Raw genomic sequence first — 25,333 nt, 5'->3', positions numbered from 1 at the left:
AAATACACAGGCCCTAACACGGAGAGGCCTTGCTCCAAGTCAAGTCTGGAATAATGGATGGATAATCAGGATTACTGTGGTTTTAAAGTCAGCTTAGAAATTCACATCTGTTTCAGAGGCTGAAGATGGGCCACACCCAGGAATGGGCCCTGCACACGTTCTATCTTGGAGGCTCAGGCCTTGCCCTGTGGCGAGCAGTCGACCTCACAGAGGTGGGGGTCTGTGTGGGGGGCAAGTGCAGGGAGGGCCTCGCAGACTGGCTCTAGCTCAACTGGGAGGATTGGGTTTATTGTTTTGTGTTGGGTTTTGTGTCTTTTGAAAAACAAGAGACTGAGCCTTTTTATGACATGGATTTTACAACGTAACGAGGCAGCGTAATTTCCCATTCTCAGCAGCAAGTGCACTTTTTACACTAATTGCATAATTAGACATAATGTACTAATTGCGGTAATGGATGACAGTCAACTAAACTTTAACTTTAAAGACAGGGAGGCGTTGCTGGGGGTGGCGGCGGGGCTCTGTGCCCCTGTGAGTTTTTCTAAGGGAAATCTGCTGGCGAGAGCTTCTAGCAGCTGCCTCTGGGGGGCTGAGGGGCCACTGAGCCACCAGAACCTTCTCACCTGATGGTCTAGGCCACACTCTCCCTCCCCTGAGCCTCCTGGGCGGCTACCTCCCTTTCTGCTCAGAATCTGACTGCCAGACTCCCTTTTGCCCTCCACACACCCCTGTACTCCTGCTGCTAAGGGGCCCACTGACTTCTCCTCCTCCCAGCCTTTATACCTGCCACTCCTCCTGCCCACTCCCCTTATCCCCCCACCAGCCCCAAGTCCAGCAGATTCCCACCCAGCCTTTCAGCCTCTCCCCTGTAAGGCCTTCCCAATCTTTTCCCAGACGCCCCCATCACAGGCTGGTCAGCCCCATCCCCGGTGTCTCCTGCCTGCCTCTCCCTGCCACTACCCCTCTGCTGTTAGATGACTGGGTGAGTCCCGGGAGGGCTGGGACAAGATCTGGTCCATTTCTGCTGCCCCAGGCTTAAGAGGGCCACAGAGTCTGTGGCGTGAATGTGGCGTGCGGAAATGTGAGGATGTGGGGCCATGGCTGGGGAGGAAGTAGAGCAATTAATGGGCCACCGATCCGGGGGGCCACATCCTGACCTGCTCCTGGAAGCCAGGCCAGGAGCCCTCCTCCCTGCCCCCACACCGCCTTCGTGTTCTCCACTGGAGCCCACTCAGGGCCGCGTTGGCATGGCCTGGGTGGTGTCTGTGACTTCCCATAAACGGGGGTTCATTCCAGGAAATACCTGTTCAATATGAATGTTAATCATGTGGCAGCCAGCACCACAATGTCCTCACCCTGCTTGTGACATGACACCATAGATGGCTAATTGGGGAGCCTCTGCCACTGCGGGACAGTGGCAGGGTGGCATGGCCACATGAGGGCTGCTGTGACAGTTGGGGAATGTCAGCAGCTGGGGGACATGTCAGCGTGTGGCCCACGACCCCTGCTGGTGCACTGACCGTGTGAGGGGCCCTTGCTGTGCTCTAGGGTGACGGAGGGGGCTACTCCCCGGCCCCCCAGGGAGCTGTCGGTCACACACAGAGACCAGGGCCTGGCATGTCGCCAGAGCAGCTGGGTCAGGGTTTTTGTGCACCCACTGGAGGACAGTTCCCCTTGTCCATCAGGAGCTGGGCTGTGGAGCTCAGGAAAAGCCCAGGAGCCACAGCCTGTCCTGCATCTATCCCGAGTGCTCTCAGGGGGAGGGGACCACAGGGCGCCCGGCTACTCCCTCGATCCTATGGTCTTCAGGGGTGATTAGCAGCTATGTCAATACCCTTGATTTCCCCCACAAAGCCAGGGGAAGGAGTAATCCTGCCTGTGCCCTGCCCAGGAACCTGGGTGGTGGGAGGGGTTAAGAGTGCTGGGGCAGTCAGCTAGCTGAACACCGAGCTCAGCCTGAGCGTTTGAGGAGACAGCCAGAAGCAGGGCCCAGCCTGTGTCAAATCTTTCTCGTTCCATTTTCTTTCTGATTTAATTTTCCAGAGATTAGGGCCCGTTCACCTTCACTGCGGAGAGGAGGCTCAGCGCGCCGTTTTTACTCCTAGGGTTGGGTGGTTGGTTAGTTGATCAGGCTGATTTTGCTGGTCCACCCCTCTGCCCCTCCAGAATGGATCTCCTGCCTCCCATAGTCCTCAGGTCTTCCGTGTGACCCTGACCCGCCCCCCAGGGCCCCAGCTGATGCCCTGTGCTCCCTTCACCTTCAAGTATGGGACTAAGTGCAGAAAACCAGACTGCACAGAATGGGACCCGAAGCAAGGGCTTTGGGGCAGACAGATCCAATTCGAATCTGAGCTCTCCTGTAGAACTAAAGCTCTCTGGCCTTCAGTGGCCTGTCCACTAAATGGGCATGATCAGAAGAGTCCCTCTTCTGGTTGTCCAGGATCAGTGAGGTCAAGTATGAAAACATCTGCCCCAGGGTGGCCAGAGCCAACACACCATCCTCCCTCTTCCGACTTTGCCCTGCTCCGCTTCTCCTCGCCTTCCTTTTCCTCCCCTTTCTGCACACCTTACTTCTCTCCCTGGGCAGGTTGGGTGCTGGCTCAGGGTTAGGCCCCACCGCCGCCAGCTTTCCGGGGCCCGTTGTCTCCTGTGGTGGCTGTCTCTGTTCCCAGGTACCTCAGAACTCAACCCAACTCCTAGTCAGGACGCTTGGGAGCTGTGGGGACGAGGCTGGCTCCATCTGCCCCCGTGTGGATCCCTGTGCTGCCCATCCAAGGTCGCCATTCTTCCACGTGCCCTCTGGGTTCACCTCCTCTCTTTATGTACAACTACCCAGGGATGCAGGGGGCTTGGCAGAGGTTCTGGGGCCTCCACAAGCCCTGGACATCGCTAGGCCAAAAGGCTGGCCAGAAATACTGCTTGACTAAAGAATCAGTAGAGCTGAGAGAAGGCTGGGGTTGAGGCCAGCACCAGGGGTTGGGGGGAGGGGGGTACTGGGGGGGCGGCAGGGAGGGAGGTGATGATGAGGGGAGGGATGGGGGACAGGTCTCCATAACTGATGGGGGGAGGTGCCCTCAAGGGGAGGAGGCCATTGGTATCTGGCACAAGGGAGAGGAGCCAGGGACCCCTAGGAACAAGGGGCTGCAAGCTGCCTCCTGAATTATTGTCCCTTGGGGTCTCAACTACCCCCATTCTCCCTGTTCTACATGCTCACCTGGCTCCAGCCAGCTTGTCTGCTCGTCCGCTGCCCTGGCCCACTACTACTCACCGTGTCTGTGGGATAGAGCCCCTGCCGCCCCTACCCCATCACGGCTGGTATCAAACCACAACCTGTAGGCCAGCTGCTTCTGCGGAGGTTGGGGCCCTGGAAGCCGTGCTGCCGTGAGAGCTGTTGGGTTTTTCCAGTTAGCTCGCTGGGCCAAGGACACCGTTCCCGGTGCACGCCGGCCTGTCTGTCACATCCGAGCTGGGGCCAGGAACCAGGGCTAGAGTCTGGGGTCTAGGGGCATCAGCCCTGGCCATGCTGTCTGCCCTGGGCTCTCCCGGGCTTCCTGTGGGGCCTCCAGGGAGAAAGCACCTCCTCAGAGAGCATCAGTGGAGAAATGACCTATCTCCCAGCGCTGGGCCATCTGCTGAGCTCGATCCCTTGGGTCTCATTGGGACATGGGGCTCAGCTCATGGCCCACCCCAGGGGACAGGGGCAATTGGAACAAGTCCAGGGGAATGTTACGAGGGGTGAGGCAGTTGGGGTAGAAAGAACGAGGGCTGTTTCGTCTCAAAGGCGAATCGAAGGGATTGGGGGACAGGGTTGGCTGGTAGCTTGACCGGCTCCTGCAGCTCTAGGATTTAGCCCTCATCTCCCCAGAAACGCCTCCTAGCCCATTTTACCACCTTTGCTCTAGGAAGGATTTAGAAAGGCAGGAAAGGATGGAAGGGAAGCACGGACAGCATGAGCAAAAGTGTGGTAGTGGGCGTCAGGATGGGCTGGGGACCCAGAAGCCTGCAGGGGCATGCCAGGTCAATGGCGGGAGAGGCCTCAAATGCTGGCACCAGGGCCAAGAAGAGGGCGATCCTAGAGGGCCCCTGGGACAGGGAAAAAGCATGGCAGATAGAGCCCCAGGCTCCAAGAGGTAGCATAGCTGCAAGCAGACATACAAGGGTCAGACCAGGTCTAGCTGGTCCCAGAGCTCTGCTCTTGAACATGGAATTGGGCATATGCATTTTCCAAGGGTCCGTTACACACAGGCCCCGAACTTGGGGAAAGTTGGAAGAGAGCTGGCCTTGGCTATACTGTTATCAGTGGCATCCCTGTGTCTAGGCCCCTCTGTTGTCACTTCCAGGGCTCAGGCTGAGGTGTTGGAGACAAGGACAGGGTGGCTGGAGAGGGGCTGCCCAGGGAGGCCTGGGAGGAGGGTGAGGCTGGAGGTGGGCCAACCCCAGGAGACAGAAGTTGTCTGCCCAGGAGTGGGCGCCAATGGCTTCAGGTCCTTAGTGTGCAGATCCAGCAGGGCGAGTGGAGGCAGGGAGGAACACGATTCCTTCTGCAGAATTCTGGTGATCTCCAACAATAGCAGTAGTGACAATAACATAGGATCCTTGCAGTCCTCCATCAGCCTGCAAAGCAGGGACTGCTGGTCTCTCATTTAATAAATCAGACACTGAGCTTCAGAGATGAGGTGACTCTTGGCAGGGTGCCTGCTTTCAAGCCCTGATGCTGCCTTTCAGAGCCCTGGGGTATGATCCTGATACCTGGAGACCCACTCCCTCTGGGGCCCCTGAGCCCTGGCCTAGGCACCATGCCAATTTGCAGGGGCACCCTGGACCCAGTGGGGAGGAACTCCTGGGCCCCCAGAGGAGAGCTGTCAGAAGGCTGCTCTGATCAGGGGCTGCCACTGCTATGGACAGCCCTGTTTGGGACACGTGGGAATGACCTTGACAGGGGAGTCAAGTGTGGGAACTTCATCCCCTGCCCTGAGAAGCCAGGCAGCTGCGCCCCCTGCTGGTGCAAGTGGGCCAAGGGAGCACTCGGCGGAGGCTTCCACCAGTGTGGCTGAGACAGGGCCTCCACACGTCCCCCGTCCCCCGTGCTTGGGAAAGGGTATATTTTTAAAGTCCTGAAATCTGAGGGGGCTCAGTCAGTTAAGCGATTGACTCTTGGTTTTGGCTCGGGTTGTGATCTCAGGCCCTGATCTCAGGGTTGTGAGATCAAGCCCCGTGCAGGGCTCTGCACTCAGTGTGTGGCATCATCTTGACATTCTTTTTCCCTCTGTCCCTCCCACTCATGCTCTATAAATCAATCAGTCAATCTTTAAAGTCCTAAAACCTGGGAAGGAGAAGTCTGGGAGGATGAAGGACCTGGCTTTGCCACTTGGGGTCAAATGGCCTTGACCTGTCCTTTCGTTTCTGAGTCTCAGTTTCCCCCAGCAGAGGGCATCGGTCTCCAGCCTCCTCCCCACATTTCTCAGTGACACCCCCCCAGCTCCCCCACCCCAGGCTCAGGCCCCTCCTTGACCTCTGTCTCCATCACTGCCTCCCATCTGGGGGCTTCTGCCTTGAGGCATGACCCAGGGAGCCCAGGGAGCAGCCTGGCCCTGGTGCCCACGTGGGGTCCCCATCCTCCCTGCTCTGAGTCCAGGCCTCACGCCTCGCCCTCTAATCGCCACTGCTCTGTGGGAAGGAGCGAATTCACCACAAATTATTTTGTTCTAAGAGAAGGACAAAAAGAAAAGAGAAGCTGGGAGGGATGGGGGGCGGCAGGAGGAGGAGACTGCCTGAGCCGGCTTTGTGTGGTACTTTAACCCTTGGACTGCTGGGCACTGGCTGGGTGGCAGGGCTGGGCTTGGGCATGGCTCCTCCCCCACCTCCCCCACCCATCCGCTGCTGGAGGCCTTATCTCCTCCACGTCTTGCTGTCACTCTCCCGACCTTATCTCGCCTGCCTGTCTGTCTCTCATCAGCTGCCTCTCCCACCTCCTTATCTCCTCCTCATCACCTCTTCTCTCTGTCTCTCTGCGTCCCTCCGTACACAGCCCGATGGCACAGCCCAGTGGCGGCCATTCGGTGGTGGCATGTGACCTCAGTGAAGGAGTCAGCTTGGGGAACAGACCTCCTGGGGTCATCTGGACGGACAAGGGCAGGGGTATACGATGCGCACACTCACACACGTGCACACACCCAAGACCCTAGCCTGGAACAAAGAGGCCCACTGAATTCACTTCCTCGACTCCCGCAGAAGCCCTAGGCGGCATCTAGAGGCCATACCCCACCCCACCCCCAATACCCAGGCCCGTGCACGCAGATGGGTGTGTATTGAGCCATAACACACACACTCACACATGCAGAAGCAAACTGTCAGCTTTACACCCCAACGTGCACGTGTGCACAGACCCAGTCCCCGAGGAGGAGAGAGGGGCCGATTTGTTTTCTCCACAGGCCTTTTCCCCCTTGTCTCTGCCCCCATATTCTGTGCCCTGAATAACAGAAGAGCCCCTGGGGGTGCCCAGGGTTCCACTTCAATTCTGTAAGTGCCCGGGGGCAGCACCAGCAAAAAACGGTATGGATGCCTGAGTCCTTGAGGAGCAGTGGCTAGGTGTTTCTGATGCATGTGTGGGTGTGTCGGTGTGTATAGTGAGTGTGGCAGTGTCTTCGTGTCAGCAGGCATGTGGTATGCAATGTGTGCTTATTGGTTCCTTCTCCCCCCACGCACACACCCTGCCTCCTCTCCAGCCCATCCTTCCGCCTCTGCTGCTCTCAGCTCCGAACTCGCCAGAGGGGTGTTGCTCCTGCCTCCTGGGGGAGGAATCCCAAGTCCAGAGAAGGCAGTGACAACCCTGTCCAACCACCACAATCAGGGCTAGCTGTGGAATCTGCGATGGGAGCCTTCCTTCAAGTTCAGGAGGGCACTGGACCCAGCCCGCAGACATCCATGCTCTCTAAGTGGCCAGGGCCAGAGTTGGGGCGGGGCCAAGGGCTGGACCGTACTGGGCAGAGAGGATATGCAGGGTGGTGTGGCATGGGAATGGGGGACTGCCCTAGCCTCACCCCTGACTCCTGCTTCCTTCTAGATCTACAAGGACAACCGGAATCTGTTTGAGGTGCAGGAGAATGAACCCCAGAAGCTGGTGGAAAAGGTGGCAGGAGACATCGAGAGCCTGCTGGACAGGAAGGTGCAGGCGCTGAAGGTAGGTGCTGGTGTGGGGTTGAGGGTGGGCCAAGGGGAGGGGCCCTGCGTGGCCCAGGCAATGTCCTGGCCCAACGTGACCATATGGCCCTCTTGGCCCTTGGAATTCAGGCTGGGCCGTCACAGGCAGGGCAATGCCCGCCTGGATGTGGGCAGCTAGGGCAGGAGCAGATGGTTTTATCAGGAAGAGGCTCCATGAAGGTGATCTGGGGTCTTGGGGGCCTTATGTGGGCATGAAGATGGGGCCCAGGCAGGGGCCTCTGATTCCTCTGTTCTGAGTATGCCTCCCTGCTGGTAGCTGGGAGGGTGGGCTCCAGCTCTGGTGGGAGGGAGTGTGGAGTGGTCCTGAATGGCCCACAGCGAATGCTGGAGCCCTGTGATGCTAGGGGTTGAAGCCCCTGCTCTGCCCATGACCTTGAATGTTTCTCTGCCTCCCTCTGAGTCCAGTCTCCCTGTCTAATCTTGGAGAGGTTGTGCCTATCAGCTCAAGGGTGCTGCCATTCCGTGAGTTGGCAAACCCTTCTAGGCTGCGTGAACGAGTTGTATGAAGCCAGCAGACCGCCCCCCCTTGGCTTCCACCCACCCCTGGGTCGGAGGACTTCTGGAGCTGCAAGGTTGCCCTGAGAGGGTTGTGCAGTAAGTGCCCAAGCTGCCCCCACCATCAGAGGCACCACGCCACTGCCCCAGCCCCAGCCTGTGCCAAAAGGAGGAGTACAATCAAAAGGAAAGGAGTAGTGATACACATGACATGGATGAACTTGAAAACATTCCACTAAGTGAAAGAAGCTAGCCACAAAAGACCACCTATTGTGTGATCCCATTTGTGTGAAATGTCCAGAATAGGCAAATCCATGGAAATGGAAAGTACATTAGTGGTTGCCTAGGGCTGGAAGGGAGGCGGGAAGGGAGGGGGATAAGGAGTGTCTGTTAATGGGTAAAAGGTTCCTTTTGGGGGTGATGAAAATATTCTAAAATTAGATTGTGGTGATGGTGGCACAACTCTGTGCTAAAAAAACAAAATAAAACACTGAATTATATACTTTATGTGGGTAAATTTTATAGTATGTGAATTGTATCTCAGTAAAACTAGTTACAAAAAAGGATGAGGAAGTCCACACAAGCCATGACCAGGCTCAGGCCAGGGGCCTGGCTGGGTCAGATCAGGGCAATCACCTAGCCCAAACACCCACCACATCCAGGCCCCAGGAGAGAACTAGGACCCCTTTCCCCAGGAGCTGGGCCCCACTGTCCCCTGAGGTCCCCTGCCTGCCCATCCTGTGTGACCTGCAATCATAGAACAGCGAGAGGCTGGCATTCTGGGACCAGAGGCCCAGAGGAAGTGGACCCTGACGGCTTCCCACCCAGTGTGGATCCAGACAACTTGGAGCTGGGCTCAGCCCAGCCCAGCCTGACTTTCGGGTTCGGGATTTCCTGATCACAGGTGGGGGTACAACTGGAGAAAGGAACTGCCATGGGGTGGAAATGAAGCCCAGCCTTTAGCTGGGACAGCAGTCCCTTGGAGTGGGGTGGGGGTGGGTCCAAGAGTGTCTCCCCTGATTGTAAGAAACACTTTGCTGCCCATCCACTCAGCACTTGCTTTCCTAGGACTGGGCCTGTCCTCTCCTGTCTCTCCTCTCTTTGTCTCTCTCTGTCCCATTCATTCCAGACTCCTCATTCGCCTACTACTTCCTTGCTTTGCTCCAGTTTACAAAGTGCAGGCCCCCAGTCCTGAACTTGAGTTGAAATCTTCTGATAAATTCAGGAAAAGGCATCCTTTGGGCCTTCAGGCCTGCTGCCCACCCCAGCTTTAGGACAGATGCTCCACTCGTGGAGCCCAGGGCCCAGCCCCCTGCCCATCCTCTCCTGGCACTACAGCACTGGGGTCCCTCCCCAGGCTCCTCCCCCAGCTCCTAGACAATCAACCCTGACAGCCTGGCAGGGAGGGAGAACTCAAGGCCTGGGTTCTGATCCCAACCCTCTACCTATACCCCACATGCTGTACCCCACCCCATGAGGCAGGGCAGATGGCTCTCTCCTTCCCCCCCGCATCTGCAACCTAGCCCATGGCCTGGTCCACCGTTGGCGCCAAATGCAAATTACTCTCAACAGACGAATGATGGAATACGGTCTTCACTGATGGGGTACTCACCATGTGTATATCTGACACAGGCCACTCTCACAGCAGCCCTGTGAGGGAAGCTCACTTCACAGAGGGGAGGGACACTGGGATCTGGACATGCCGTGCATCAGGCCAGGATGTGAACCCAGGTCACTCTGATGCAAAGCCAGCCCCTTGACTCCCCGCAGGTTTCCTGAGGTATGCACAGAGCCCACAGCCCTTACCTGCCCAGCATCCTGCTGGCCACAAGCTTCCCCCTCCTGCAGTGCTCCTGGCTCTTGGCCCACAAGATGGTTCTGTCCATATCCCCAGAGGAAGCAAAGGACAACCATCCTTCCCCTGCCTTGGTCCTAATTGTTCAGGATGAGCTTTGGTCTTAATTATGTTTTAAATTTGCTTTTAATCAACTTCTGGCCCTTCTCTCCTCCTTTCCCACATTTGTTTGCAGCCTGAGTGCTTATGGAGGCAGGGATGTGGGGGGCTGGACCCCTCACCCCACACTGCATTGTTCCTCTCTCCCTGGACCCCATCCAGTAATCCAATTTAAAGCCTCTTGCTCTGGTCTGGAATTTTAATTCAGGGCTTGCAAAGAGGAATCTGAGCAACACAGGGCGGAAGTTCACGGTCTCATCTAATCAGGGACAATCAGATGTTTGTTGCGAGTTTCTTCAAGCTGCACAAGGTGATTCATGGGGCTGAGAGTCAGGCAGGAGCAGGCCAGGTCAGGGGCCTTGCAGCACAGGCAACCAGCACTCTCAAGTCCAGGAAACCCGCTGGGCCTCAGCTTTGGACACATAGAGAAGAGCTGTCTTGTGTCTTATACTGCCCAGGGAGAAGGGTCCTCTGAGCCAGGGCCCACTTTCTAAGGGTCCTGAGTCCCAAGAGTGGGGGAGGGGAGGTGCCCGAGTTCTTACAGCACAGTGGAGGCAGAGATGGACCCAAACCAGGACTCTGCTATACTCCCTGCTGGGACCTTGACACACAGCCCCTCTCTCAGAAAGGTCGTTTCTTCCTCGTTATATTTCTTCCTCCACGAGTCCTCCAGTTCACTCACGGCCCACTGCGTGCCAGGCGGTTCTGAGGGGACAGGGGGAGGACAGGCCCTGTGCCTGCCCTCATTGAGCACTCAGTCTAGTCCTGTCCCAGGCCTTAGTATCCTCCTCTGTGAAATAGGGACGTGAAACCATCCCTGCCCAGTACTTCTGAGCTCACAGAAGTACCTGGTTCTGGTTGATAAAGGCCACAAAGAAAAGCCAATGTCTGCAGAGCTTGGGCCATCCTCAGCATTGTCCCTGGCATCTCTGCTCTGTGGCTTAGAGGAGAGGCTGCAGGAGGAGATGCAGCCTTTTTTTTTTTTTTTTTTTTTAAGATTTTATTTATTTACTTGACACAGAGACATCACAAAGAGGCAGAGAGGCAGGCAGGGGGCAGGTAAGCTCAGGCTCCCCTCTGAGCAGAGAGCCCGATGCGGGGCTCAATCCCAGGACCCTGGGATCACGACCTGAGCCGAAGGCAGAGGCTTAACCCGCTGAGCCACCCAGGCGCCCTGAGACACAGCCTTGATAAGGTGAGGAGTGACCTCAGTGCAGGGGCCTCCAGCCTCCTCTCGGGGGTGAAGCCGTGGGCATTGTTGCTTAGTTGTCTCTTAGTTGTTCCAGAGAATGGGAAGCCCAAGGCCAGTGCACCAAGGGACATGAATGTGGCTGGAAGCCTGCTCTTGGGGAGACCCTCTTACCTCCAATTTCAAACCAGCCAGAGGCCGTGGAGAGGTCTGGCTTTAGAAACCCAGGATCTAGAGACCTTGGCCCTTCAGCTCTGCCCCACACTCCACCTCGGGTACAGCCTGTTGTCCCCAGGGCCGAGACCTCTCCACACGCTGTGCTTTTGCACCTTTGTCTTCGTGCAGCGTTTTTAAACCTGCTTGAACACTGGAGTCACTCGAGGAGCTTTTAAATTTTGACGCCCGGGCCCGACCCAAACCAAATACCTCAGATTCTCCAGGGATGGGCCCGGGCTTCAGTAGTTTTCAGTGCTCCTCAGATGATTCTGTGTAAGTTCAGAGGTCAGAACGTTTCCCTGAAAATGGGCAGAAATAATTCTCTCCCATGGTTATTGGCCTCTTTCTGCCAAGTGCATCGCCTAAGATAAGCCAGAACATTCCAGATCTCTCCAAATCCTCTCTACAAGCCAAGGGTATCTTATCCCCATTTTATATTTGAGGAACTTGAGCCCCCAAGAGGCTAAGCCACTGGCCCCAGGTCTCACACCAAATTTAGGCTTTAGGTCTGGGCAGTCAGGCTTCAGACCCCACATACTGCCCCCCAGTGCCGCCCTCGTCTGTGCTGCCCTCGTCTGTGCTACCACTGGTGGCCACATGGCGTTGACTGACTACAAGGGGAGGGCAGGGCTGAGGGAAGAAGGGATGGGGCTCTGGCCTCCTCTGACAGGGGCTTGCTCTGAGATGACCTAGTGACCTTGGGGAAGTCCCTGCCCCCACAGGTTTTTCCTTGCACAGTGGAGAGAGACCCTGAGCACCCCACCCGGCCCAGCCCCGGGAGGCCGGGATGGATGGGACAAGGGGGCGGTGCAGCTGCAGCCTTGGATCTGGGGGCTCCAGCAGGCAGTGTTCCCACCCTCCATTGCCTCTCTGGAGAGCAAGCATCATTTAAGAGTAAAATTAAAAACCCTTCCGCACACAGCCGCCCTGCTTTCGCTGCTAATGGCCACTTAACCCAGTTAAACTGATGCATTGTTGGCAGTGTGGCCAGGTCTGTTCAGGAACTGGGCTTGGGGCTGGGTGCTCAGAGGAAAGGGAGGAATGGGCCAGGGAGGGGACCAGGGAGTGCCCTAGAGCTGTGGAGAGGACCACCTCCCCTAATCCCCCCTCCTCAGTTGCAGCTTTCTTTCCAAGTCCCCATGAAAGGCGGGGTTTCTCTCTGACGGCATGACTGACATTCTGAGCAGGGTAATTCTTTGTTGTGGGGCCTGCTTTGCGCGTTTTGGGGTGCTGAGCAGTATCCTTGTCCTCTACCTACTAGATGCCAGGAGTACACCACTCCCCCAACTGTAACAACCAAAAATGTCTCCAAATCTCGCCAGATGCCCCCTGGGGGCAAAGCCCCACCCCCGGTTGAGAATCACCATCTAATGTGAGAGATGCAGCCATGGGGAACAGAAAGCCCAGAAGCAGGGACCATGGGGACCTCAGAGAGGTGCAGACTAGATGGGGAAGCCCCAGCAGGAGGAAGATCCTTTCAGTTTAAGAGGGTAAAAGTGAGCTTGGGGCTGCCTGGAGGAGGCAGCCAGGATTGGGGGGGTGGGTAGGGAATTCAGCGATGAGAGAGAGCTGGAGGCTGGTTCAGACCTGGATCCACTCATGCACCGATTGCTGGGGGGTCAGACAAGCAGATCAGCCCTGAAAGGAGAAGGCCTGGAGGAGGCCTGGCCCAGAATGGGAGCCTCAGGAACATTCAGAGAACAGGTACCGGGACTGTGGCTCTGCTTTCTGGCTGGAGGTCAGCAGCTGGGATCCGACTCCAGACTGGGGAAGCTGTAAAGAACCCCCGTCATGGGGGACAGACAGGGCAGGGGACTCAGAGTGGGCTGCCTCCGCCCACCCTGCTTGGCGCAATTAAAAGGTATTTATGTGGGCCGGCAGTGGCTTCTGCCTCCCCTTCATTATGAACATTAAGAGATCTTGACCCTTCCACTTTCCTGCTCTTGAAAGGAGGCGCAGGCACGTGGAGCCAATTAGGCGCACGCGTGGGCGCCGGGGGCCTGAGCAGCCCGTTCTCCCTGATTGCAACGTTTACAGCTGATTATTCTCCCCTCACCCAAACAGCACTGCTCCTTCCTGGCAAGGGGCCAGTGCCACCCAGAGGAGCCACCTGGGGCCCCCAGGGATGGGGGGAGCGCTGAATGAGTGAATGGGCGCCCTGCATGGGAACCCTTGGGGACCCCCACTTCCCACAGGAAGGCGGCGAGAGAGGTGCCCATCGAGGAAGCAAGCGCAGGGCCCCGGCTAGCAGTGAGCACCCAGGAGAGACAGGCAGCGTGCAGCGACAGAGGGTGACCATTCAGGAGCAGGGCTCGGCTGGAGCGGCTCTGAGGAGGCAGCCTGAACGTGTGAGAGAGGGAAGGTGATCTGCTGTGCTGTCCCCTCACACACCCCCACGGGTCCTGGGACTCAGCATGAGCCTTGGACAAAGACATGCTGCTCCAACAACTGGTGGCCGTGTCTGCAGGGACGGCATCCCCTGTGTGCATCCCCACCAGCTGGCCAACAACTCAGAAGCCCCTCGAAGGCCTCCAGGCTCAGCGACCTCCCTGGAAACGAAGAGGGAGACGAGGGAGAGACGGTGCGAAGAGGGTGTGGCCACAGGGTCCTCAGAGGAAACCTCATTCCTCCTCTCCTCCTGCATGCCCTTGCTGGTGGTGGTCAGATGAGGGCCTGGCTCGGCCTATCAGGCCTCAGGAAAGGCTGAGCTGTGTGTTTGGACCAGGCTGTCCTGGTCCCTGGGATTGCCCCTGTAGTGGGCGCCCCTCTCCTGGCTCCTCCTCCAAGGTACAGGGGCCTTAAGAAGGGTCAGAAGAGCTGTGGCCATTCCCCAACATCTGCTTGCCAAGGGGTCTGGGGGCCTGGGGTGCAATGCCCCTGAGATCCACAGAGCCTGCTGGGTCCGCCTTACACCCCCGGGCCCTTCTGCTGAGCTCACCCTCTTGGCTGCAGGTCGGAGGAAACTGAAGGCCCATGGGTCAGACCAGGGAGCTCAGCATCCTGTTTGACCTGACCAGCATGGATTGCCTCCTGTAGGGACACCTTCGCCAAGGCACCCCAGGCCCAGATCTCTCTCCACAGGGGGTATCAGCCTTGCCCAACCAGGGACCCTGTTCACTCAGTCATTGGGCAGACTTGCCCGCTGCCCCCGGTCTGGCCCTGGGTCTGGAGCCAGTCTCCACTCACCATAGAGCAGAGTTACCATTTTACAGATGAGGAAACAGAGGCACAGCCTGGCTTGACCCTGCTAAAAACAGGGTCAAGATCCCCCCCGCCCCCCCCCCGGCCCCGCCCAGCATGTGTGCCTGGAAGCAGAGGATTGGAAGAAGCAGAGCCGGAGCAAAGGGGAAGGAGATGTTGGGGTTCTGCCTGTCAGGGGGCAGAGCACAGGCAAGGGTCTCAGGGCCAGACTTCGGTTGTCGGACACAGGACAGCTATAGAGGGTCTCTGGGGTGAAGAGGCCTGCAAGCACAGGCTGGGAGCCACTGCCCTGAGTTCCCTTTTTTTTTTTTTAAGATTTTATTTATTTATTTATTTGACAGAGAGCGCAAGTAAGCAGAGCGGCAGGCAGAGGGAGAGAGAGAAGCAGGCTCTCTGCTAAGCAGGGAGCCCAATTCGGGGCTCGATCCCAGGACCCTGGAATCATGACCTGAGCCAAAGGCAGCTGCTTAAGCAACTGAGCCACCCAGGCGCCCCCTGAGTTCCCTTCTTAACACCAATGCAGCCTGACCACCACAGGACGGGGAGTCTAGGCCTCGGGGTGGGGTGGTCAGGCGGAGGGAGACACACTGGATTCCACTCCCCAGAGAAGCCTGCACAGAGGGAGGATCCTCTCCTGCTTCTGCCCTCCCCCACTTGGGGGTCCCAGCTGGCCACGTAGGGCAGAGGCTGGGACGTGGAGGAAAAGGGCCTTAGGTGCCACAGGGACAAACCAGTCTAATTCAGGATCAGAGAAGTGAGAAATTTAATTGAGTTTTAATAGCTTCTGGCCCTTTGTTCTGAAATCCTCAAGTACGAGGGCTGGGGGAGGGGGAGTGCATCTAAGGCAGGGCAAGCCCGTGGCCCAGCTAGTCCCCCTCTTGGACCCCAGACTGGGAGCAGACAGACAAGCCATGAGGTCCTAAAGTGCAGAACAGCTGCCATGGGAGGGGCGAGTCTAAGGAGACAGCCTGGAGGTGGCAGTGCTTGAGCTAGTAGAACCCGAGAGGTGCAGAAAGGGAAGAAGGAAGGAGCCAAGGCCTGGCCTGACAGTGAGAGGGAGCGGAAGTGAGTCAGACTGAGTCCGCCGGAGCGCTGTGGGCTGGGAAGGGAGCCCAGCAGGTGCAGCCCATGCATGGCTGTTTCCACTGGAGGGAAGAGGGGATGGAGAGGCGACGGAGATGGGGGGCAGGGTTCACCCCCGAGTTCTGGAGTGGTAGCTGCACATCTGTAAGCATGGCCCCTTCACGGTGCAGCAGCTCTGGGAGTGGCCAGTTCCTATGTCACCCCATTTGCTATGGCTTAAAATACATAGGGACCCATGCCTCTGCTTTGGCAGTGAGTACCTATGGGGGAAGTGAGCTGGCTCACAGGGCTGCGGGCAGGGAGGGCCTGGTGCCTTGGGCCCAGCCTAGAGGGCTGGAGCAGCTCCTGGTGCCATGGTGACCCTGGGAGTGTCCCCTAAGGTTTTCCTGGAGGAGGTCAGGTGATCCTGGCTTTGTGTCATGAGATACCAGGCATCTCCAGAGCGCTTTGCTTCTTTCGGCCTCTGTTTACCATGCTGAGCACCTGCTGTATACAAGCACCATACTAGGTTACCAGGTACAGAGATGGGGGAACAGACCTGTGGGACCCCTCCCTTGAGGACTGCCATCTGCCGAAGGTGACAGTGATATGACCCATGCCACAAAGTGTGGACACTGCCCAGGCTTAGGGGACCTGGGGTGGGGCTGCGGGGGTTGCTGGAGATGCAGGCAGAGGAAGAGGCTCCAAGTAAGAAGGCGCAGCAGAGGATAGACCAGAGGTAGAGAGGGCGCACGCATGTCCCTCTGCCGCGGCCTCTGCAGGGACATGGTGATGGAGCATCTTGCCTGGGGCCTCGGCTCTGCAAAGTGTGCACACGGACACCATGAGGGGGTTCTTGAGGCAGAGGTGTGAATGGCTGTGCCCAGGACAGTCACCATTGCTGGCAGTCTAGTGGAAAGCTCACCTAGCGACCACAACCTGCACAGTCCTGACCTTGCACTGCCCCCAAAGAACCTCTGCCCGGGAGTACCCCCTAAAAATGCAGCCTGGCTCATGATGCGCGCAACCGGGCCCAGAGCAGAAGGTGGCTGAGGTTCAGGGGCGTGAAGCGCTGCTGGGCAGCAGCTCCCACTCTGCCCTTGAGTAGCACACCAAGCCCTTGGCAGATCTCCCTTTCTCTGAGCCTCAGCTCCCTACCTATACAAGATGAACAACAAGCATGGCCTTACAGATCTGTCATCAGAGTTTACTCCCAGGCCTTGGTGACGCCGATTCGAGAAAGGATACACGTGGGATGGGCCCCGTGGACAGGACTGCTCTGTGCCTAGCCTGGGACCAACCCTGGACTGTCAGCCTTTGTGCCAGCCCTCCCTACTCTGGATGCCTCATCAAGGACCCATCCCTAGCTTCCACTGCTGTGGACCACACTGTCCAAGCTGCTTAACGCTTCCTGCCTCCTGGCACAGGCCTTGGGTCCCTTGTTTGAGAGGCTGGTCACGGTTGTCAGGCCCTTTGTTCCAGCCTTCCTGTGTTTGCCCACTCTGTGCTTCGGCGAATGGGAGTCGAAGCATGTTTGCTGTGTCAACACCAGCTGGAGCCGAGGGGATGAGGCCCTCTCCTCCAGCTGCCCAGGTGCCTTGGGTTCAGCCCCCTCCCTGGGTGGTTGGAGTTGGTAGGCAAGCGGGCAGCTCCCCACCTATGACCCACCTGTTCACCCATGGGACTGCTGGGCCTAGGTAGGGAAGGTGTGGGGAACCAGCAAGGGCAGCCCTGGGCAGGGAGCAGGACAAAGAGGGAGCAGTGCAGTCTGCCCTGTGCTTAACTTGGGAACTTCCTGGCAAAGACAGCCTTCAGACATCTGAAGGCCAAGTTCAGGGCTTTCCCACTCTCCATACATGATCCCTCCCCAGGCCCAGCTCCACCCCTCTACCCCTCCCTCCGCCCCCACCGTGTTCCTAGTTATCGGATCAGCAGCAGTCAGGCAAATGGACAGATAGACAGGCATGGAGACAGGGTCAGGGCATGGAGTCGAGAAGAGTCCACCTGGCAGGATTGCCCAGCATCTCGTCTGAGCTGAGACCTGACCAGCCCTTATACACATGTGTGCCATGTGGTTACTGCTGTTACAAGGCAGGGACTTGGGCCACAGGGAAGAGCCCTGACACTTGACCTCACTGCGCTTTCACAGAAGGGTTCCTGTTACGTGGAAGCACAGAGAAATAGGGCTGAGGCTGAGGCTGGAGGGAAGGAGGGAGTTGGCCTCTCAGAAGGTGAGGAAGAGCATTCTGGCAAAGAGAACAGCTGGAGGGGCCCTGCAGGTAGGAGTGGGGCTCAGAGTCCTGGTTGCTGGGTTAGAATGCGAGAGGAAGCAGGTTGAACCCTCCAAGTTCTGGGCTAGCATAGGGGCATGGGGGAAGGTGGCGCTTACAGGGACAGGGGGCTTGGACAGGAGTAGGCTGTGGAGTGAGAAGGCTGAGCCCCCGGGAACCAACAGGGATTGTCAGCAAGTAGGCAGCACTGCCTGCCTGCCCCCACCTTCCTTCCCCAGGTGTTTGCTGACCCCTCCCCAGAGGGAAGTCAGGTGAGGCTGGTGTGCACTGCTCACACCCGGGGTGAGGGGCGGCATGGCCTTCCCCCCAGACCCACTTACACCTTAGTGTCCCCTAGGCAAGTTTAGCATCAGCGCACGTTCCTGCCCAGAGTTTTGAGGCCCAAAGGTCCTCTGAGCATGCATCTTCGACCTTTGACTCTGGTCACTGGAGGCCTCAGGGCCCTGCTGGGGGCTGGTTTTTAGACATGGGCTTTTGGGGGTCCCAGAGCACCTTCCTGTGCACCCGTAGTACCAAGGGCTCAAGAATTAGGGAGTAGGCACCATGGAGTGGAGGAACAGCCTGGGCCGAAGTTCCCCCACATCCCTCAGGTGGGAGGGTCCTGACCCCAGGGGCCATTAGAGGAGTCAGGGGCATTTAAACAGCAAAAAGGACCTATCCATGCTCTGCCAACAGCAATGACCGCCCAGTTCGTGACAGCTACAGCTGTCCTGCTGGAGGATGTACAGCTACTTCCTCTGTCTTGGCTGTCCATGCATGGGACCCCTGCCACAAGGGCAGGCCTGACCCCGAGACACGAACTTGCAGGGGAGGCGGTGGGGAGTAGGGAGAGTGTGGCCCGTTCTTCCTTCTCTGGGGCACAGGTGGGCGCGTATCCCACGGCGGTGTCTAGACCTGGGCATGTGTGTCGTCGTGGGCATGCACGCACCTGCTTATCTCTCACGTGGCCCAGGACTGAGCCCTGTGACTGTGGCCCGAGTGACAGGGCTGTGGCCCCACCATCTCCCAGGGATGGCAGTGACCTTTCCCCACCTCCCACATCTATACCTATGCCTTCTTTTATCAAATATTCTGCTAATCTTATCTCCTTGTGTGACTGCCGTGTAATTAGCTCATTTTGCAAAATATTGCATCTGTCTTATCCGCCTCCCCCCTCCCACCCCGCCTCTTCCTTTTCCCAGGAAAGCGTGGGCAGGGATGGGGTCGAGGAAGATTACTGGGGATGAGTCTACCTTACAGCCGTCCCCTGAGCAGCCCCTGCACACTCACAGGGCCCCCCACGAACACACACTGATCCGTCCACAGGCCCCGTTAACACACATCCTGGCCCCAGAATCATGGAGGTCAGTGGGCTGGGGGTGTCCCCGCCCTCCCTCCATCAGGATGGGGTGGGGCCGACGGAGCCCTGCTCCTGGAGAACTCCAGGGACTGCCCAGGCCCAAGCTGGGCTGAGACTAATAAGCTACTAAGTGGAGGTGCCCCAGGTGGACCTGTGTATGGCATGCAGGCTGGGGCGGGGGGTGCGGAATGTGGAATGCCCCTGCTCTTAGGTGTGGCCATGCACGGAGGGGCTGAGCCACATGCACAACCAGGACCTGGTTTAGAGGAATCCGCTTGATCCTTATTATCACCTGCCTGCCACTGCCACCCACTGGACAGGGTGCCACAGCGGTTAGGCCGCCCTAAAACCCCACACCATCCCATCCCCTGCCCCGAGCAGGATCTGGTGCAGCTGTGAGGTGGGGGCTGCTTGGGCCAGGGACTGTGGACAGGGCCTATATGGAGCCCCCCGTAGGGTCACATGTGTCCCAGGCCTTGGCCCTGACCCAGTGTGACAGCCCCAGCCAGGGGCACCACGAACGTCTGCCTCCAGTGGTGGGGCTGGGAAGAAGGAACAGTGTGGGGCTTGGAGCTGTTTCAGCCTCGGAGAGTGGTGCTGCTCCCACCCAGCCGTCCCTGCCGAGCCCCCGTCCCCACCTCCCCCACCCATTCACTGGATGGGAGAGCAGAGGCTGCCGAGGCCTCCTCTGCTCGGAGAGCCCTGGGAGGCTCAGAGCCGGCTGCAGCCGTCGGGTGGCTACAAGGCTGGGCGCGAGCCCTCGGCTGGCATGGCCTACTTTCCCGCGACCCCCCCCTCCCCACCGCTCCCACTGTCTCCCTGCCTTCTCTTGCTTCAGCTCCCTCAGGACGTGAATTCTCTTAAACTTTTAATTAAAAACATTCTCCTTTCTCCCCCCAAGGTTTGCTTCCCTGTGATTTTCCTCTTAGAAGGAGAGATGGCAGGGAAGGGGACGGTGGGCCAGGAGTGGAGGTCAGGCCTTCCTAAATCTCCATAGGGGACCCAAGGGAGCCAGGGCCTGGCCTGGAGGAGGCTGCCGGCTACCCCCCGGCCCTGTATCACCCTCCCTGGCTTCCTGGCTGTCAAGGGGGGCGTTTCTGGAGGCTCTGGCCCTGGGTGCCACTGCCAGATTAGAGGAATGGGGCCAGACTGAGGACCTGCATGCACTCCCACCATGCTCTGTGTGATGACTCGAGATTTCCACAGCACGCCCATTTCCACTGAGTGGAAGGAACCTGCCTTCCTGGGAGAGTGGTGTCTGCTCCAGCAGCCTCGGGGTCACACCTAGTCCGTGGATCGCAGGTTGGAGAAGCGTTCTCAGGTTACTCGTCAGGCACGATGCAGCCCAGGGTTGGTGTCATGGGCCTCGAGGTCACCAACTAGGTCACAGCTACTGCACATGTACAATTCCCAGCTCAGCTCAGGGGCACAAGGTCGGGTCCGGCCTCACAAGATTGTAGCCCCTGGAATGCTGGGGACACAGATCCTTAATGCCAGGAAACCAGAATAGCTTCTCTAATTATGGGGCTGGAGGGGGGCTGGCCCACGCCCCTTCCCCCAAGCAGTGTTATGTTAGCCTGTCCCTGACTCTGGAGGGAAATGCTTCCATGTCCTCAGATTCCGGTTCTGGAGTTGGAGCCCACCAAATGTCTGACAGTTCTTCCTTGTGTCAGACCACGATCCCGCCTGCTGAGAATTTTGCAGGTGGTTCCACCTGTAGAGAATTTTGGCACACACTTCCTTGCCCAGAACCCCTCCCGTGGTCCAGGAGACAGGAACAGAGTCACCCCCGTCCCCCCGTGTTCTTGTCTCTTCCTCCATTTCTCTACAGTTCAATTTTCTTCATCTGAAGGCTTCTAGGCCCAGCCCAGAAAGCCCCCCACAAACTCAGACTCATCCAGGCACATTCCCTTGTCCCATTCTGAGATGCCCCCACCACAGGTAGTGCCTCTCCCATCCCTAGGGTCCAGGCCCCCTCCAAGGCCCCAGAGGCTCAGGACTCAAAACAGCAGTAAGGCCTGAGCCCAGGAGAAGAGCAGAGACATCGCCAGCAGAGCCCATGTCTCCGTGGGGTCCAGTCCTTTACCCCTTGCTGGACTCCCTGTCCAGCCTGCCGCATGGACAGGGGACATGGCGGACCCTTGTGAGAGCATCAGGATGCCCCCAGAGAAGGGGATGCAATGGGGATATGAGCCCCAAGGGGCTAGAACAGAGGTTCCCCCACCACTCACCTTCTGGGCTGCCCTTATCACCCCTCCTGATACACTGCAGCCTTGAGGCTGCCATGACTGGCCCTGGGAGCACTCAGGGAGACATCCGCACAGAGGCGGGTAGGCTATGCCGGGATTTGGCCAAAGAATTGGCCGGGAGGAGGGACAGGCCAGATAGGACCGCAGCACGAACCAAGGCATGAAGGGGCCAAGGGCAGGGGCTGGCTTGAGGTAGAGGCAGTGCACGGCCAAAAAGGTAGAAATGGCAGTGAGAGGCCTTGAGCACCCAGCACAGGGAATTAGACCCCTGGTGTTGGAAGCCCTGGCAGTCTCCTGAGTAAGGCAGGCATGTTCCTTTTACAGCATACATTCACTGCACCTGCTGCCTGCCAGTGCCTGTGAGGTGGCCTGGCCCCACACCCAGGCAGTGCCACTGCAGGTGCCCTGTGGCTCTGGGGGTGTTGGAGTGGCGATGGTCGTCGGGGAGGAGCCTGGGCTTTCCCCACAAGGCCAAGGGGTGCAGCCTCCCCCAATAGGAGCAGAAGCACGGTCCCACCTCTCACGGTGCTGCCCTCTCCTCCTGGCTCACTCTGTGACGGGGCCCACTGGTTTCCAAAGCTGATTCAGGCAGGGGTGGAAGACTCTTCTTCCCACTGCAGCACATCTTGGGGCTCCCCGAACCCCATCCTATCAGCCTCCACCTAGCCCTTCATTTCCCAAGCACACACAAACATCAGGCTGCTTGCTGAGGACCCCACAGTGACAGAAGCAGACCTGGTCCTGCCTTCTGGGACCTTGTGGTCCAAATGGGAGACAGAGGGCAGCCAGGTAATGGGAGGATGTGTAATGGGACGTCAGGGGGTTTCAGAAGAGTGTCCCATCAACGAGGCAAGAAGCGGGCTTCGGCCCCCACACACACATACCGCCAAGTGCACACTCAGAACCTGAGCAGGGCTGAAGGCAGTGAGAAGATGGCGGCTCAAGGTTAAGCCCCATCCCCCGACCCGGGACACAGGGGTCTCTGCTTGTGGGGTCTGACCGCCTTTGGGGTATCCCTCCCATGGTCCAGCCTCAGCTCCTGCCAGGAAGCTGAGGAGACAGGAGCCTCCCCTAGACATCCCTCAGCAGACCCCCTCCTGGGCCCAGAGCATCGCCTCCAGGCAGGCAGTGAGAGGTGCAGGGAGTGCTGGGTCTTCCTGGGTTGCCCAGCACCAGCCCACCCCGAGCGGCTGCTGGTGTCAGCGAAGGAGACCCCCAGCTGCCCTTTAGAGCGCTCAGCAGCGGTGATGGGGCCCACGTGAGACCAAAACACAAGTGGAGTATGTGTCTGTTCATGGGAGGCTGTTGGTGTGGCTGGGCTGTGCCCTGTGTGCATGGCAGGGATGGCACTGCCTGGAGATTCATGCCCATGTGTGCAGCTAAGGGGCGGGCCAGGGCTCTCCGTGATGGGGCGTGCGTGCACCATTGAATGTGGGAGACACGTAGGGTGTGCGCTAGAAGAGGCTGAAGAGCTGGGGTGGGAAGGGAGGGAGAGCTGTACCACCACAAGGTTCCTGCTGCCCACCGCGGCCCATCTCACAGGCACTCATGTGGGTGTGCTCCAGGCAGCCACAGACACGTATCTGTGTAAAAGCCGGGTGCTCCCAGCCCATCTCCCACTCTGCAACCATAGCAGCACACCCAAGCCCACACGCCCACATGAACGGTATAGATAGAAGTGCGCACATACCTGCAAGTAATTCCCGTGTGTGCATGTGGCCCGGCCCATGCACGCACACATGCATGCACCTGTGTGTCCCAGCTAGACGCCCCTGCCTGGAAACCCCTGTCACAGCTGCCTCATCCCTCCATTCACTGCACCACTGCACCTAGGGGAGGATATCTCTGCTTTACAGACCAACAAACTGAGGTGCAGAAGGGAAAAGGGCCAAGGCCCCTGGATGGCTCCGGCAGGGGCCCAAGCCTCCCAGGATCCCATCTAAGTCTGACACAACCCCACAGCTGGTGTCGTGGTCTCCCCAATGCTCCTCTGTAGAGCCTGTGGGGTCCAGGACAGAGGCATGGTGTTTTCAGAGCACCCTGTTCCAGTCTGCTCTTTCCTTGGCAGGGGCTCCCTGGAGCCCCCAGTGGAGCATCTGAGCTCACAGTCATGGTTTGGGGAGAAGCATTGCGCTGAACCTTGTGCAGGAAAGTGACCTGCAGAAGCAAAAAAGTCCTCCACCAGACCTCTACCAATACCCCAGCGCTCCCAGCTCTGGGAATCTTTTCCTGGGAATCTGGACTCCCCTCCCCATCCCTCTGGCCCAGTCTCCTGTCTCCATACCCCTCGACAACCCCCTCTTCTCTCCAAGGTCATTCCTCAGTTTATATCAGCAGCTCCTGACATTCCCACCTGGAAAGCTCTCAGAGGTAGGCCATATCCTGAGCCCTCACCACAGACCGAGCTCTGGCCCAAGAGGGGACACAGGAGGAATCAGGCCCTGCTGTGACCTCAAGAGAGCCCGGCCCAGGGTGGCCAGCCTTGTCAACGAGCCTGGTGCCTTTATGGTAACCACAGCTGTTAGAAGCTGAACAGAAAGCTCTGCACAGAGTACAACGGAGCTGGACATTAAGAAGCAGCCAGAGCAGGGAGGAGAAGAGCATTCCAAGCGGAGGGAATGTTCCATGCAAAAGCAAGGAGGTATGAGATTGTGGCCCCATAGTCAGACACTTAATCAAGCCCCTGTCTCCTGCATCTGAGCGTCTGCGCAACCAGACATTCGTTCATTCATATGTTGATTCAGCAAATAGTTACCAAGAGCTGGGCACTGGGACCACTGGGATGGAAAAACACAGCATTGTGCCTGCCTCGGAGAGTGCATGGTGTGCTGGGGAATCATGTGACAGAGCAGCGCAGTCTTAGATGAGGGCACGTAGGTCCTGGGAGAACCCTGAGGAGGGGTATGATGGAAGAATATGGACATTTGGGGAACCCTAAAGAGGAGACCTTATGGAAGCACACAGGCCACTGTCAGAACCCCAAGGAGGGGCCTGGCCAGGACTGGGGCTCATTCATCAGTATCTTTTTTTTCCATTTATCAGTGTTTGATACCCAGTCTTCAGAGGCCCTCATAGCTGGGAAGGCCCCTGGCAATCCAAGTCTACATCTTCCATTGTATAGACAGTTAATCTGGGCCCTAGGCCCAGAACTCAAGTCTCTAGGGTTCCTGTTTCAAGAGTGTAGTTGTAAAAAAAAAAAAGAAAGAAAGGAAAGAGTGCGGTTTTATTGAATAAATCAAGGATTGCACATAGCCAGACCCAAGCCTGGACTCACAGAGGACCTAGTCCTCTCTGCACAGCGCCTCCAGCAGCCCTGACATGGAATTGCAGGCCCAAGAGGCTATTTTGGGAGCCAGAGGGAGCCTTGCCTGTGTCCTTCTCCGGCCAGGAGGAATGACTGGGGTCTTAGGATTTCACTGAGCCTCAGTTTTCCACTACAAAACAGCAACATGATCCCTGGCCTGTTACAACACTGGGCAGTGGTGAAGACGGGGAGTGCTTGTTCCCAGGACTGGAGCTCCTGGGGAGGCCTTTCCACCTGGGGCCAGAGGGGTACTGGGGACATAGGACCGCCCACTAGTGTAGCAGCAGGGCTGATGGCTGGCTTCCTCTCCTCCTCAGTGGCTCTCGAGCCATCCGTCATTTACAAATTCTCTTCATTTCTAAATAAAATGATTTGTTAATTTGAGTGAGTGATCACCACTCGTCCGAGCCTCTTTGCAGGCCCGGGAACAGCTTGTGGGCTCCCGGAGCCCCGTGCCACCGGCCTGGCGCAGACTTGGAGGGGTTGTTTTCGATTTAAATGTGAATTGAATGAGGAGAAAAATGTTTCTCTTGGCAATTCCATAGGAGCTCGCTCTTCTGACAGATGTTGGAGTTTATTATCCCATCGGGCCAGCGTTTTGTCGAGCAGAATTGCTAATTATTTCAGAGGCCCGGCCACAGCCGAGGAGGGGAGGGAGGTGGCAGGCGTGGTTTGAGGCGGCATCTGTCGATGCTAAGCCCAGCCCACCACCTCTCTACTTGTCGCCTAGGATCTGCAGAAATTTGGGGGCATGGGGCACCCTGGAGGAGGCAGCAGGGGCTGGGCTCTTGCCAGTGGTGTTGTAGCCTCCTCCT

At 57.9% G+C, this 25,333-nt stretch overlaps 1 protein-coding gene across 3 annotated transcripts in view; it reads left to right on the top strand.

The window, feature by feature from the left end:
* The window catches only part of LOC111144160 (calcium voltage-gated channel auxiliary subunit alpha2delta 2), a 138,977-nt gene that overhangs the window by 62,735 nt on the left and 50,909 nt on the right, over positions 1–25,333 (top strand). For all 3 annotated transcript variants that reach the window (XM_022498336.1, XM_022498335.1, XM_022498334.1), the window contains exon 3: positions 7,061–7,177. In XM_022498336.1, coding sequence (XP_022354044.1) covers positions 7,061–7,177 — 117 coding nt within the window. The remainder of the gene's footprint in view (positions 1–7,060; positions 7,178–25,333) is intronic.

The sequence above is a fragment of the Enhydra lutris genome, unplaced genomic scaffold (assembly GCF_002288905.1).
Source record: "Enhydra lutris kenyoni isolate GAN:26980312 unplaced genomic scaffold, ASM228890v2 scaffoldscaffold10, whole genome shotgun sequence".
In the NCBI taxonomy this organism is placed as follows: Eukaryota; Metazoa; Chordata; class Mammalia; order Carnivora; family Mustelidae; genus Enhydra; species Enhydra lutris.
Note: the sequence above shows the minus strand (reverse complement) of the source record. Positions and strands in the feature narration are given on the sequence as shown.